Source organism: Antennarius striatus, chromosome 18 (genome assembly GCF_040054535.1).
Source record: "Antennarius striatus isolate MH-2024 chromosome 18, ASM4005453v1, whole genome shotgun sequence".
NCBI classification, from domain to species: domain Eukaryota; kingdom Metazoa; phylum Chordata; class Actinopteri; order Lophiiformes; family Antennariidae; genus Antennarius; species Antennarius striatus.
The window spans coordinates 1354603-1370742 of NC_090793.1; the positions used below are offsets into that span (position 1 = coordinate 1354603).

The window sequence follows — 16140 nt, forward strand, 5'->3', positions numbered from 1 at the left end:
AAAGTTGACAAAAGGACACGCGATAAATAATCAGATGTGAACTCTGGACGTGGTTCAACGGTCTCGTGGTTCCATCCAGCAGCCATCGGACCCCAGAGCCATTTGTTGGTGACCCTGTTTCCTGTCTGGGCTTGAACTGACGCCATTTGACAGGAGGAAATCTGATTTACACAATCATAAAAAACTGTCCCGTAACAGATAACGATAAAAGGGCGTGACCAGACATTAGACCCGGCCCTCTTTGAGGCCTTGTTGTTAGAACACAGAGACAAGATTAAAAGTTCTTCTTTTGGTGAGCAGTTTGTTCAAGTTTCAGGTCATTTTTGTGTTTTTGTCCTAGAAACGTTGACAAGCTGGAGACTGTCTAACACTTCTCGAAAATTTGCGTCGGTTCTAGTGATGCTAATTTGGAAGCTAACACCCAGGGCTCACCCTGAGCAACAAGAGCTCACAAAGTTCTCACAATGATTATGGGTAACGGAGCCCGCAGGGTGCAGGACTCCCAGAAAGACAACGCCTGGATCTGGCTGGAAATCTGGAATCTAATTCATTTCCTGGTATTAATGTCTGACAGGACAAACATTCACATTCCTGCTCCTGAAAGGAAACGGTTAATCAGGTGGAGGACGCGGAAGAGCAACGCACGGGAACAACAGTCACAACACACACGCAAAAAAATGTCCCAGAAGCCCCTGCTTCTCCATTAGACGCCACTTAGTCCACTTCTCATCTCCATCCAGCCGGAAACCAGGAGCGACACCCGGCAGCAGTAGGAGTACGCCCCCCATCACATACACCCCCCCCCCGCTAAAAATAACCATCAAGAGAGAGCAATAGATCAGCCGCTGGATGCCACCAGAGGGAGGGGACGGGGAGCTCAGGAATCCTGGATAAATCTCCCACAAGCCTCTGCTGCGAGGCGACAGGCCCTCGACGCCATCACCGATGTAAGGACAGACGTCAAGACAGGAAGCTGAGCGAAGGTCACCGAGAAGACACTTTGAAGAACACGTCGCTTGAAATAGATGAAGGTCCGAGTGGCTCTAATCCGACAGTCACAGCTTTGTTTTAGTTTCATGGTTAAATGTTGAGACATCAAACTTGCTGAAGTCCAACTGACTGATTTGTGGGTCCAACAGGGTAAAACCCAACGCATAAAACACCAATCACAACTGGAACTGGACTGGTACCTGTTTGGCGCTAACCTGTTAGCTTAGCAAGAGAAACGACAGGTAAAAATAAACCTTATCAAGGAAGTAAAACTTCAGTCATGCTGAAGTTTTTTGGTCTACAAACATTTCTGGCGCTTTGCAGTGAAATACCTTCTAAGCTATAAAGGTTGGTTCACACCTCTTCTCAGGTCAGTGATCTCATTGGGTCTCGCTTTTAATCGTGATCAAGCTACCGGTTTTTGCCATAGCAAACGTCAAAAGGTAGCACATCTGAAATTGTAACTTTATTTTGAAATAGTTTTTTTTGCATTCGTGGGAAACGAATCCCAAAAGGACAAATTACGATGACGCTTTTGCCTGACATTAGTGTCAAATGTGATGCGTAGCACGGGCTCTACGGGTTTATTTTACGTTTATTGAAGTTAGTCTCGATCTTTTTCAGATGTTAGCATAATGCTGGGAGAAGTTTGTAGGCTAAGAACCTTCTGAGGTTCTCGTGAGCGACGTTCCGATGGTTTAGCATGCTACCAAACAGTTGCCGTTCGAAGAGCAACTAGCAGAAGCTCCTCCCGTGTTTTTCCACCGTGCGTCCTGAAATAGACGACGGCTTATTTTGGTCCAGAGGAGCTCGAGTCTTGTTTTGTTTCACGGGGGGGAAATCCTGTCTCAACGCCCGCAGTCGTCCTGATAACAGCCGGTCTGGAAGGAACTTTCCATTTCCTTCTCCATTGTCACGAAAACCGACCCGAACCCGATGACTTCCAATCGAATAAAAACGCTGAGGATTTATAACGTAAAGAGAAGAACTGTCAACTCCTTATCTTCACACCTCTAATAGACGATGATGCTGATTTCACACGGTGTTGGGCCTCAAAGGAGTCCACTGTCACACCGGTGGGGGCCCAACCCTACAAGCATACGCCTCGCCCCAGCAGGACTCTCAGGTGTGAATTGATGTGGACGCAACCAACTGCCACAATGCACCTCCACCGTGACGGTTTTCATCTTCAGAGAACAACGTAGAACCCATTTAGATCTTTACATTCGTTTCCTCGCTAACAGTTAGGCTAAATAAATTCTTGATAGCTATTATAGCTGATATGAGCTAACTTAAGCTAGGATTAATGGCTTAAGCTACGTTAAAATTGCTGAAATTAGCTACAATGACATCATTTGACCAAAAACAGTAAGTGAACCCAAATTTACTGAATTTCATTTGTTGTTCATTTGTTCCTCTGAATTCAGTGATTTTAAATGTTAACCATAGTTTACATGTTTACAATAAAGCAGACAAGAACGACAAGCTGTCTAATGTTAGACCTGATCAGGAGCAAAAATAAAAAATAATCTTTTATTTTAAAATAATCTTTCATTTTAGCAGCTTCCCATCTAACATGACAGAAAACGTCACGGTTCAGGGTCAAAGATTAAATCGTACAACATACGTTTTCATGTGAGTCGGCTTATCGTCTGAATGGTGGCTGCTCACCCTGGGGGGTGTGGGGTGGGGGTGAGGCGGGTGAGGGTGTGTGTGTGTGTGTGTGTGTCTGTGGCTGGCTTTAATAGGCTTAAACACAGCAGCAGCCTTTCTCCAGATAAAACACCGGTGATGCTTTGAGCTGACAGACGGATCAGAACCACAGGATCGGCTTTACGGCCCAGATCAGCGGCCATTGTTAGAGCTTCACAACCATCATCACCATCATCATCATCACATGTTCTTTGGTCTGTCAGCAGCCTGACTTTAATGACATTAATGGAATCTGAAAACAGATTTAATTTGTTTTTTTCTCATATTATCTCCACTGTGTTTTGTTTACTGGTTCCACCGGATTATCAGAAATGCTCTGGACCCAATGCTGGAACACTTCATGAAGAGGTTGGCCTGAGGCCGGGGGTTTTTGTAAGTTATCTTTATTTAGCTTTGACACGCTAACAAGTACAGCGTGTTGTAGTTGTGTTAGTTTCACAAATATAACCAGATGAAGGTGATTTATTTATGAGTTTAGGGGGTTTCTGTCAGACATTGTCGGAGTTGGAAGCTCTACTGAGTAGAACTTTATGTTTGAGGCCTATTATACAGTAGATTATAATAATAAATGTAATTGCTATATATGAACATAATACCTGAGTAAGCTCGTGAACATGATGACCTCATCATCATCCGGCGCTGACCTCTCTGACCGAACACGAACGCCTCATTTGAACATTTTTCCCCGGTGAGGTTCTGGTGAAGCGCGGCGGCCATTGTTGGATCTATTTGAGGTATGTGATGGTGATGCGGTTCCGACGCCGGGACGGGGGTGAGATCACCGGCACAAAGCGGCTGCTGACATCAGGCTCTGCCAACCCGGGGGCGAGGAGGAAAGGGGGAGGCAGAGCAAACATCCTGACACAGCCCTGCTTCCACAGATACCAGCGCTGCCTTCAGGGAGTGTGGGAACAAACACTGCTGCGCGGTTAGATCTGCCACGAGGATGTTTTCTGTGTGGTGACTTTCTATCCTATCAGATCTGATCATTTCAATTCAAAATTTAAACCCCGCCCTAAATTATAGAACATTTATTGAGTCTTCTTCCAACGTTCCACAAGGATCCTGGTGTTAAAAACAACTTTCAAATCAGAAGCTGAAACGATTGATCAAGTAACCTAACCAGATTATTCTACTCATGAATTAAGCTGAATTTATATGTAACTTATTAGTAGAATAATCTACTAGTCAACTAATGCAGCTCAAAACTACAGGTAAACCTTGACTTACGTCGTTATCTGGTTCCAGGAGATGGATGTAAGTCAAAAAAACGATGTAAGTTGAATTAACTAACTGAACTGAACGGTACCAGTTCTATTCTGAACTTTATCAATGAATATATTTTAATAATATTTAGTTGATATGACTCTATTTTACGCTGACAATTAAATTTTATTTTTTAATACAGTAAAGAAAAAAATTCTCCGTCTTGTCTTCAGCTGCTTCTTCCTCATTGTGGGTCACGGGGGTTGCTACGGGTTAAGAATATGATATTACATGTTTTATTCTGATTTACTGTAACATGATATTATGTGCGTTTAACGGTTTACTAGTGATTTTATCATTCCCAATATTTGTGACAGACAAATGTGAAGTGGAGTAAAATGACGTCAACTCGATATCTTATTTTTCCGTGTATTTTTTTTTAAAAACCTACATAATCAAGAACAACGGAGCTCAAAACGACATCAGCCAAGGTTTACGTGTATTTAAACACCTACACCGTGTCATAAAATAGTGTTACGACACACTCAACCAATCACAGGCGAGGCTCACCTACTTTGAGTCGGGTTCTGTTCAAGGTTTCTACCTGTTCAAGTCAGTGTTCTAATCACTTCTTTCTCTTTGTGTTAAATTTTACAGCAATTTGAGACTATTCCACTAAAACTCTCTGAGCGAGGCGGAGAGCTGAAGTTTGACTCACTCCTCCAGAGACGCATCACCGGGAGGTTCTGTCATTTCCTGCAGAAACACGTCACCACCGCAGAGGGACTTTCTGTCATGGAGAACGTCGTTAGTTCAGCCTGAGGCGGAACACTCTCCACCAGTCCACAAACCTGAACAACCCCGACCCCGAGGGTAGATATTCACCCCGCCTGAGGGTAGATGTCACCTCCATCCAAAAATCACATCCCTCTTCTCTGGAGGCTTCCGTGTAAGAATAGATGTTTAATGTTCAAACCACCTGCGAGAGCTTTAAACCACCATCAGGAAGACTGATTGAATCTGATTGGTTAGAATTAAAAGTTTCCAGCAATAAAATCTGATAAAATCAGATCCGGTCTAACCAGTTAATATTGATCGGTAGATATGACTAGTAGCAGATTTATTTTTAAGATTGGAAAGTTTCTGTTCTGAATATTTGTCATTTCAAACACATTTATCACCTTTGAAGTAGATTAAATTTCTTCATACTCCATAATAAAATATCAGGAGCAATGACGGAATAAAAGCACAAAGCCAAACCTTTATAACTTTATAATGACGGGATGAATGGTGGATCTTGTTAGTTAAGTTAATTAAGTTAATTAAGTTAGTTAACTTAATTACGTTAGTTAACTTAATTGAGTTGGTTCAGTTGTTTCTACTCGGGTTTCTATTTCTGGACACCAACCCGGAGCTCACCGATCAAACTCCAGAGGAAACCGATGGTTAACGGCGATCCATCATCAACCCCCCCCCCGCCGCCGTTACCGGTCTGTCCCTCTGGTAACAGCCCCAAACATGACCTGTCCACCCCGTTATCCACACGTTTTTCCGCTCCTTACCGTAAACTCTGAGCCAGCCCTGCAGCTGGGACACGGTGTCCGCCAGGATCCGCTCCAGCAGCGGCTCCAGGAGGCTGCCGTCCACGTCGCCCGACAGCGAGTCGGTCTCCATGTCCCGAAGTAGGAAAACTTGTTCGGACTACCAGAACCCCTCCGGGGGTGGATAATTAATCTGGAAACGACAGTTGGGGGGTTTAAGATAAGCTAAGAAGCGGTAAAAGTCCACATCAGATCCGACCGGGTGGGTCCGGTCGGCGGCTCCTAGCTAGCAGCTAGCCGCGGCGGCGGTCCGGCAGCCCGGCTGCTGCCGCCTCATTGTCCCGCTCTCCCGGGTTAGCTTAGCGGGGATTAAACTTCCACCAGCCGGAGTCCAGCAGGAGCGACAAAAACTTCCTTTCCTCTTCCCAACACCTCCGCCCTAGACGCGGCTGTTAAATCCCGTGTGAGCCGCTGGAAGTCAGCGGACCCAGCCTGCGGTCAGCGAAGCCCCCCTGGCCGTCTGCCCCTCTCTCTGCCGCCGCCGCCGCCGCCGCCGTCCGGTCCCACTGCGCGGAGCGGGGCGCGAGCTCGATGGCAGGCGCGCGCGCCCGTGCCCGCGCCGCGATGGAGACGGGAGCGCGCAGACGGGCTCTCTTGTAACTCGTTTATTACAGCATAAAAATACTGATTTAATATTGATACCTCATTCTGAAGGAGTAAAAGTAGAAACACTAAGGGTTAAAATACCTAAAGTTTAAATTTTTTTAGTTTTTTTTAAAATAAAATATACTTTTTATAGACTTAATGTGAAAAGTCAAAACAGAGCGACTGTTTCGTTCAAATCTTATTATTCTATATAATAAATGGAGTCATCGGTTTTCTGTAGAAATGCCGTAATAAATTCCTGAATTCACTCCTCTCTCCTAGTTTTAGTAAAAAGTCACATATATGACTTTTATTTTTCAGCTCCCATAAAATAACTTTGTGTCAATTTTAAAAACATCATTAAAACAAATATAAATTAAGTCATCAAGGCAGTTGATAGAATTAAATAGTAACATCAATGCATTCATATCTTTTTACATGGTATCCCATAATGAAGAGAACTTCCTCTTCTGTCTGCTGGCAGTGAAGCTAACAGAACTCTACCGCCACCTGCTGGTCGCTGCTGGTAATCACAGGAAACCAACTTTCGTATCCATAGAAACACATCAACAAAAAACATCAAAATTGATTCGGAAACATTCACAATTTCAGAATAAAACTCATCTTTAAAATTTTTCTTTAAATCCAAATACGTTAAATGTTAAACTGCTGTCATGACAGTTTAATGGAAATGTTGCTAAAACCTAATTACACAAGACGTGTAACAGCTTCATCAGTATCTGTACACGTGTTTACACAACTAATAACACAACACCAACAACGGTTTGGTGTACCTGGTAAATGGATTTTAATCTCATCCCGGGACGTCCCACACAATGAGGCCCATCACAAATCTGACCTCCCTAACCTCACCCTAACGTAACCTAATCTAACCCAAATTTAACCGAAACCTAATCTAATCTAACCCAAACCTAACCTTAACCAAACCTAACCCTATCCCTTACTCTAACCATCTGGAAAATATGAGTGCCTTTTTCTGTCCTCATGTGATAAAATATCTATCTCCAGCAGCTTGATGATGAGGAGCATCCAGAGATTCCCCTCAGTGTGTTCTGAGAACTATTTTAAATAGCATGAACCCTGATAGCCAATCAATTGGATCAATACTGGAGCAACAGGTCTGGGATTAATCTGCCTTTCTGAATAAAAGTTCAAAAAGCTACAACCAAATATTAACTTTTGTTCTCGTTTCTATTTATTCAAGTCGTGAACTCAAACTTGTTTTGAGTTTAGCATTTAGCTCAAACGACTTCCCCACTAGTAGATTTACACTCATAAAATGATAAAAGTCAGTGGCGCAGATTAAAACAAACAGCTTCACACATTTATTCCTGTAGTAATTTTTATTATTCAAATGTTAAGTTTGGATTTACAGGCACATGAGAACAAACAGGGCGTGTCGGGTCCTCAAAGGGCGGCAAACCTGACAGGAAACAAAATAAAAAAAGACGGCGTCCGGAGGCCGTGCGGCACACGTATCACCATCGACGACAAACCGTCCCCAAACACGACCGACCGGCACATTATAACTTAAAAATACTGTTTTTTTACATCACGTCTGCTTGCTACACCCCCTGCAGACGCCGTCTGGATGGAGAGAAGAAAGGAGGACAGGCGGCTAAAAAGGCCCACCCGCCCAATCGACAGAAATCGACAATCACTTTTAAATTCTGCATTTTTATTTTGTTTGTTTGACGATGACTTTTTAAATTTGGAAACAACAAAAAAGGGGCGGGGCTTGAGGAATATTTTTGTGAAACCAAACACGGACGCCCTTCTTTGGGTGTGTGATTATAACTTTATATTAAGGCACAAAACGCTAAAACAGTGAAACTACCTGGGCGTCTTATATCTGTTTTTTTTAAAAAAAACTCACGTCTTGATTGGTTAAAAAGGGTCAAAGCTCTTAGAATCTTCAGTCGGGTTTGAATGATCTCAGAATCAGTAAAACACAAAAATGAAATATTGGCTTCGCTATGAGGCAGCAACACTGAGCCTTGTATACAAGCAAGCATATTATAGTCATATCATACCACAGACGTTATCATAGATATTTATATATATTTAACCTGGAGGTTTCAGTTGATTGTGATAATGTGGCTGTTGCATGATGGGAGTTCTCTTTAACAAAAAAAAAAACAAAAAAAAATCAGCCAGTCCTGAATCATTTAAGCATATATTTACACAAATAACAAAAATTCCTCACTCTATGTCATAATAAAAAACATTCACACAAAAATATAACATTTGAAATAATTATTAGCACCAGTGTATCAGATAAAATTCTACGCAAAATGTACAAAGTTGCATAGTGTTGGATTTTTTTTTTGTTTTTAGCCCGGAAAAAGAAAACGTGTGATCAGTAAAAAAACAAACAAACACTTCAACAGACGATTAGATCAAAAGGTTTGACGGCGACGAGGCGTCAGATCTAAAGACAGAACCGACGGAATCTCCAGCCCTGAAACGTAGTTTTCTCTTTATTAAAAACTATTTTTTTCTGGACTTCAGAGGTTTTAAAAAACGCTCAAGCACTGTCGAAGAAAAAGGAAGTGAAATACTTATCTTCAGTTTCCGTCGTAGCTTTGGGGAAAAAAGTAGAAGAGAAAATAAAAAACGAGAGGATTCCTTCACTGGAAACACGGATTTTTAAAAGAAAGAAAACGTAATGGTGACAGTGTGCAGCGTTCATTCAGCTAGCTGAGACGGTTTCCCAAAGGCATGATGGGTAACGGCTGGTGGAACGTCCTCTTGTTGGGTGCAGTCGCGTCGGGGTTTTTTTGTGGTTGTGGCTTTTTTCTTCGTTGCGCGGCTTTTTTTTCTCTCTCTCTCTACGCCGCTTAGTTCGTGCTAGCGTCACCACGTTAGACGGTAAAATAAATTCTTTTTTTTTTTTGTTAAAAATGTAAATTTTAAAATTATTGGATTCTGGTGAAAAGAATCAAGAAGAATCTGAAAAAGAATTAAAAAAAAAAAAAAAGTTTTGGTAAAAGTTGGCGTTTTTTGCCAGAGTGTTAGACGTGAAGAAAAAGGGGGGAGGAGCTTCAGCGGACGAGTGGGCGGGGTTAAGGCGTCTCTATAGACGGCGTGTTGAAGCAGCCGTCGGGTAGCGTGTTCTTGATGTCGTTCAGGTTGACGATGTCGGCGCGGATCTCGCGGATCTGCCGGTCGTAGTCGTTGATCATGTCCTCCTGGGTTCGCGCCACGTCGTTGAGCTCGGCTAACTTCCTGTCCAGATCGCTGTTGGCCATCTTGCCCTTGGCGCTCTTCAGGGATTCGTTGATCTGGTTCAGTTTGCTCAGGTCCACCTTGTCGATGTTTCCTAAAAAAGACGACAAAATATTTTTACTTCGCATCAAAAAAAAAACAATCCAGTCATGCTAATTCAAATGATGCTAATTTGGAAGCTAATGGACATTTTGCGCAGGGGACACCCGATGAAACAGGAAACCCCACCGGCGGGATGAAAAGTTTCCATTTTAGTTTGGATCTGAACGTTCTGGAGGAAGGCGGTCCTCAAGATACGAACATCTGTACATACAAACAACCGTGCGCCATTCACGTCTGTTTGGTGATATGAGCGTGTTCTTACCCAGCTGATCCAGCAGGGCAGTGATGGTGCTCAGGACGGTCTTGACGGCGCTCTTGGCCTTACGGGCGTTATCCTCTGCCTGCTTGGCGTTGTCCGATGCCTGAGGGACAGTGAACGCACCACACAGATCAACAGGAAGCAGCGGCGAAAAGTCGTCGACAGAGACGAACCAACGCGGTTCTCACCATCCCGGCCATCATCATGTCGCGGTCGACCTCATCCTTCTTCCTGGCCAGCTCCATCTCGGCGGCGCTCAGCTGGTCCATCATGTCGTCGACCTCGTCGTCCAGCTTGGTGGTGTCCTGGAACGCCTTCTCCGCGTCCTCCTTGGTCTTAGCTGAGCCCTGATTGGACGAGGAGTTCAGCGCCGTGAGCTAACAGATGTCAGTTAGCATGGCCAGCCATGTCGGGGTTGTGTCCCTTCTACCTTCTGCACGTTGCTGGCGATCCTCTCCGCCTCCTCCGCCTTCTTCTTGGCCTCCATGGCGTCGGCGGCGGCGTTGCCGAGGGCGGCCTCCGCCTGCCTGGTCTTCTCGTTGGCGGCCATGATGGTGGCGTTGATGGCGGGGATCTTCCTCAGGGCGTCTTCGGCGGCGGTCTTGTTGTCGTTGACCCTCCTGTCGAAGTCTGGGAACGGAACGGAACGACTTCAGACATGGAAATGCGGCCGTTACCATGACAACAACAACCACCGGTGAGGAACACAAACCTCTGAGGTCCTCAAGGATGCTCTCCGCCTCTTTGAATGTTGATTGGCCCTTCTTCGCGGCCGCCTCAGCCTGAGCTTTAGCCGCGTCGGCGCGAGCTAACAGTTGATCCGCCGTCTACGAAACAGGAACAGGAAACATCTCAACGGACGGCGCCGGCCACGCGTTAGCTTAGCATAAAAACCAGAAGACACCGCATCACATACCTGCTGCTCACTTTTGCCTTTGTCCAGCAGTTTGCGCACTTCCTGCTCCTTAGCCTTCAGGTCGTCTCGGAGGTCGTTGTACTCCTTCTCCGTCTTATCGATCAGCTTGTCCAGGTCGGACGCCTCCTTCTTGATCTTACTCGCTTCATCCTGAAAACACCCAGCAGGCCGTCAGCTACCCCCGACGTCTGAATCTAATCTAGATTATAGTATTTTCCGCACTATAAGGCACACCCTAAATACTTTTAATTTTCTCAAAAACCGACAGTGCGCCTTATATATGAAGATTTTTATCATAGGTCATTTATTGAAGGTGTGCCTTATAATCCAGTGCGCCTTTATATATATAAATATAATATATATACAGTTATAAAAATTGTATAATTATATACATATAAAATTATATATATGTGTATGTATATATGTGTACATACATACACATACATATATGTAATTACCGTATTTTCCGCACTGTAAGGCGCACCAAAAAGCCTAAAATGTTCTCTCATAATCCCGTAGTGCGCCTTATAATCCGGTGCGTCATATATGGATTAATATTCATATATTGGTTAAAAATATGATCGCTGAAAAAAAGCCGGCAGTCTGGCCGCCAGTCATGCCGCACTTCGCCACCAGAGGCGCCCCCTCACAAGGCACTCGGGCCCACGCCCCCTAACAACGGTAGTCAAGGGGCGTCACCGAAGTCCCGGCTCTGACTGAGCTGTTCTCAGACGGTAGAGCAGACTGTAGGAGCACCGGTGGTTACGTAGAAAAACATGAGGAACTTTCAACAATTCTATTAATAAAGTTTGACTGACTGACTGATCTCAGTATTTCTAACTATTTGGTGTCAGAAATAACCCACTTTGAACTTAATTGGTCTTAAAAATGCCATTGTGGTGTCATCTGGAATCTAGTGACGGTCCATTCTGTTAGTCTGTGGAAACACACGGAGAAACTGGCATAAAGGTGAAGGAAAGACCCTCAAAGATGAACTTACAGCCTTTTCTGAGATTTCAAGAGCAGGCACTTCTAGACAAAGGTGTCTGGTGTGCTGCATTGATTTACAAATGTAGTTGATAGCTCTGGGGGGGCGGCGGAGGGGCACGTTCAGGCTTGTGTATCCTGTCTGCAGCGACGTGCGGTGAGATTCACGGCGGTGAGACACCGACGTTAAAGTCAGTTCTAGGAGTAAAACAGCGTCACGTTTGACAGTAAATTAGCAGCCTGACATTAAAACTAGTTAAATTGTTTAGGACACACAGCAGCAAATAGCTGCACCTCACCTCCGACTGGACTACCGATCGATCGAAACAATATTTAATTAATAAACGAAGACGAACATCAGAGCTTAAATATCTGCTTCGAACTTCAGATCAGGAAATAATCCGCTCTGTTGGCACTGACTGCACTCGTAATGAATTTAACCAGTTCTTAATGTCAGGTTTTTTAATATGCGTGTTGACTTCTTTCTAAGATGGTAAAGTGATCAAGTGATCAGGTTTCCTTGATGAGGCTCAGAATGGCTCACTGACATAACAACAGGGGCCATTCAAAGGTAGTCAGGAAGTCATGAATACAATCATGACTGTCTGAGCAGCGCGGCTCTATCTAGTGGACGGATTGCACAACTACATCCGCTGCGGTTTATCAAATAAATTTTATTTATTTTTTTATTGTGTGCGCCTTATAATCCGGTGTCCCTTATATATGAAAAAATTATAGAACAAACAAATTATTGAGGGTGCGCCTTATAGTCCAGTGCGCCTTATAGTGTGAAAAATACTGCATATATGTATAGAATTATATATATATACAGTGTATATTTTTATATACATGAAAATTATATAAAATATATATATATATTTGTGTATATAACAGTATTATTTAAATACAACTTTTATATATATATACTATTATATATAATACTGGACTAAAAGGCGCACCTTCAATTACCCTTCTCTCTGTATATACACAGTATATATACACACAGTATATATATATACATATATATACGCACAGTATATATACACACAGTATGTGTATATACACACACACACACACACACACACACACACACACACACACACACACACACACACACACACACACACACACAGAGAGAGAGAGAGAGAGAGTCCAGTGCACTATATGTAGTCCGGTGTACTTTATATATGAAAAATGTTTTACAATAGGTCGTTTATTGAAGGTGCGCCTCATAATCCAGTGCGGATTATAGTGCAGAAAATACAGTCGAATCATTTCCTGTGGGCGGAGGCTCACCTCCAGGGCCTGGGTGTTGAACGGCGGCAGGCTGGTCAGGTTGGCGAAGATCTTCAGCGCTTTGTCTCCAGCTTCTTCCGCCTCGGCCTGAACCTTGTTGGCCTGTTTCTCCAGATTCTTCGCCAGTTCCTTCGCCTCGTTGTACCTGAACCAATCGGAAGCGGGAGTCACGATCACATGCTCTCTCTCTTTTTGTGAAAGGTCTCTGGTGGAACATCGAGTGCCGCCTACTTCCTGTTGAGCTCGTCGATCTCCTGGCTGGTCCTGCCCTCTCCGTCCAGAGTCTTTAGCAGCAGGTTGTACGCTTTGGTCGATGTGTCGTTGGCGTATTTGGCGATTTTCTCGATCTGGTCAGCGTCCATCTTGTGCCTGTGAGGAACGCCAACATGAACGACGTCGTTAATCTAATCTAATCCCGTTATTTTAGCGTCTATCCTGCTGACGGTCTTACTTCTCGGCCAGCGTCCGAGCCTCCTCCGCCAGCAGCGTCATGTTGTTGGGATCCCCGGTGCCGGTGGGGGGTTTGATGTCCTGCGGACGACATCGCCTCCGTTAAACCGGGCTCTCTTGGGACCTGCCGTTGCCGTGCCGACGGCGGCCGTCACTCACCACTTTGCTGATGGCGTCCTTGGCCTTGTCCAGTTCTTGCCGCGCTCGGTCGATCAGGCTCTCTGCGCTGCGGACCCGGTTGCGGGCGCGGTCGGCCTGGGCGCCGGTGTCGTCCACCGTGCTGCGGATGCCCTGCAGGCGGTTCCACTGCGTGGTCAGAGTGTTGTTGATGGAGGTCAGGCGCTCCAGCAGCGCTCTGTCCACGTCTGCAGGGGGAAAAGGGTTTCAACTAACTAGGTTTTAAACTAACTAGTTTCTGAACTTACTAAATAACCCACTAGGTTTTGAACATAATTGGTTCTAAAACTAACTAGGTTTTTTACCAACTAGGTTTTTAAACTAGTTTCTGAACTAACTGACTAACCTGCAAGTTTTGAACAAATTAAGTTCTAAACCAACTAGGTTTTGAATTAACTAAGTTTTGATTTAAGTGGTATTAAAACCAAGTTTTATACTAAGTTTCTGAACTAGTTTTTCAACTAAGTAGGTTTTTTAAAGTAAATAGTTTCTGAACTAAGTTTTGAACAAATTAGGTTCTAAAACTAACTAGGTTTTGAACTAAGCAGGTTTTTTTAACTAACTAGTTTCTGAACCAACTGACTAACTAACCCACTAGGTTTTGAATAAATTAATTTCTAAACTTTTGAATTATTATTTAACATAAACATTTTGTTTATATTTATGTTATTATTTAATTATTATTAATGTTTATTGTTTATTTTTACACTGTTTATGTTTACACTTTCACAACAATCCTGCTTTAGGTACTTTCAATTCCCCCCTTGGGGACTAATAAAGTTTTTGGAATTTGAAAAGTCACTGCATCATAGCCAGGGTTGATCTGGTTCCAGAGCCCCGTACTGGTGGCCCCGTGACCTTTACTGGTCTGGTGGCCCCGTGACCTTTACTGGTCTGGTGGCCCCGTGACCTTTACTGGTCTGGTGGCCCCGTTACCTTTACTGGTCTGGTGGCCCCGTGACCTTTACTGGTCTGGTGGCCCCGTGACCTTTACTGGTCTGGTGGCCCCGTTACCTTTACTGGTCTGGTGGCCCCGTGACCTTTACTGGTCTGGTGGCCCCGTGACCTTTACTGGTCTGGTGGCCCCGTTACCTTTACTGGTCTGGTGGCCCCGTGACCTTTACTGGTCTGGTGGCCCCGTGACCTTTACTGGTCTGGTGGCCCCGTTACCTTTACTGGTCTGGGCCTCCTCCAGCAGCTCCATGATGGCTCGCTCCGCCTCCTTCAGCCGGTCCTCGAAGGCCTTGTCGCTGACGGCGTCCTGACCCGAGCCCAGGTTATCGATCAGCGTCTGGAGGTCGTGGAGTTTCTGCCGCTGCTGGTTCACCTGCACAGAGACGCGTTCGGATAGAAACGTGAGCCGTGATGGACGGATTGGAGTCAGAGGTGAGGCCCCCCCCCCTCACCTTGTCCCGGACCAGGCTGTAGCAGGAGGGACACTGCTGGCAGCCGGGCGTGGAGCGGTTGTAGAAGTAGTTCTCCTCACACATGTCGCAGCGAGCCCCCACGAAGCCGGGCCGACACTCGCAGCGGCCGTCCTCTTTGCACTGACCCGACTGGGAGCCCTCGGGGTCGCAGTCGCATGCTGGAGGTCACGGGGGCGGAGCCAGAAGGACAGACTCAGAAACAACCCAGGATTTCTACCCGCCCCCGCCGTTGAGTCGTCTCACTCACGTTTGCATCCCGACGAGCCGAAGCCGAAGAAGTTGATCTCGCAGCGTTGGCACTGCAGGCCGGTGACGCCCGGCTGACACTCGCACTGCCCCGAGGCGATGTCGCACTGGCCGCTGGTGGAGCCGATCGCGTTACAGTTACACCTGCAAGGAGGAGGAGGCGGGGTTTAGAGACGACACAGAGACGGATCGTCCAATTGGGACGGAGGGGAGGCTGACCGTTCGCAGCCGTTGCCGCTCTGCAGGTTGAAGAAGCCGGGCTCGCAGGCGCCGCAGTCGCGCTCGGCCACGTTGGGGAGGCACTGGCACTGACCCGTGACCTGGGAGCAGCTGGTCTGTCGGCCCACCGTCCCGAAGGGGGAGCAGGAGCAGGCTGACGGGGGGAGAGATGGGGGAAAAGACGTCAGTTCAAAACCGCCAACGGCGTCTGGAGACGCTATCGGCGTCGATCACATCACAGTTAGACAGGCTTTTAACTAAAAATGTATTTATTTAACTTTTTAATATTATTACTTTTAACCTTTTAGCCTGGCTCTTAATTATTTATTTTATTAATCACAAATTTATTTATTTCATTTTCTTCGACTGTTTTTCAATGTAATTTTATTTATTTGATTATTTTTACCTCTTTAGTCCGGCAGTGTGTGTGTGTGTATATTGGGTAAGAGGGGGGGTATTTCTCGTGTAAACTGTTTTTGTATTATTAATATGTCAAGAACTTTGGGCTATTCTCTTTGTATGAAAAGAGTTTATAAATAAAGTTTGATTGATTCATAAATGAATTACTTTACCATCAGAAGCCTTTTCTCTCTGTTGTTTTTCGTTGTTTTTTGGAAGGACACCACTGTATAGATGTTTGAGGTGTCACTAAAGCTAAAAATATTCTTGTCAAAGTCTTTGAATTTTCCAAAAGAAAGCTAGTTCTCAGTTTTTTGC

At 44.9% G+C, this 16140-nt stretch overlaps 2 protein-coding genes across 2 annotated transcripts in view; both read right to left on the reverse strand.

Annotated features, from left to right (window-relative positions):
* Positions 1-6018, reverse strand: part of rasal2 (RAS protein activator like 2) — a 32150-nt gene extending 26132 nt beyond the window's left edge. Inside the window, exon 1 of the mRNA XM_068341689.1 lies at positions 5472-6018. Coding sequence (XP_068197790.1) covers positions 5472-5583 — 112 coding nt within the window. The 5' untranslated portion in view covers positions 5584-6018. The remainder of the gene's footprint in view (positions 1-5471) is intronic.
* A 1422-nt stretch (positions 6019-7440) lies between these two features.
* Positions 7441-16140, reverse strand: part of lamc1 (laminin, gamma 1) — a 41736-nt gene continuing 33036 nt past the window's right edge. The window contains exons 15-28 of the mRNA XM_068341694.1: positions 15424-15577; positions 15206-15348; positions 14938-15116; positions 14702-14858; positions 13514-13719; positions 13356-13435; positions 13136-13273; positions 12905-13049; positions 10622-10771; positions 10418-10532; positions 10136-10335; positions 9894-10052; positions 9709-9808; positions 7441-9438 (exon numbers count right to left, since the gene is read on the reverse strand). Coding sequence (XP_068197795.1) covers positions 9182-9438; positions 9709-9808; positions 9894-10052; positions 10136-10335; positions 10418-10532; positions 10622-10771; positions 12905-13049; positions 13136-13273; positions 13356-13435; positions 13514-13719; positions 14702-14858; positions 14938-15116; positions 15206-15348; positions 15424-15577 — 2183 coding nt within the window. The 3' untranslated portion in view covers positions 7441-9181. The remainder of the gene's footprint in view (positions 9439-9708; positions 9809-9893; positions 10053-10135; positions 10336-10417; positions 10533-10621; positions 10772-12904; positions 13050-13135; positions 13274-13355; positions 13436-13513; positions 13720-14701; positions 14859-14937; positions 15117-15205; positions 15349-15423; positions 15578-16140) is intronic.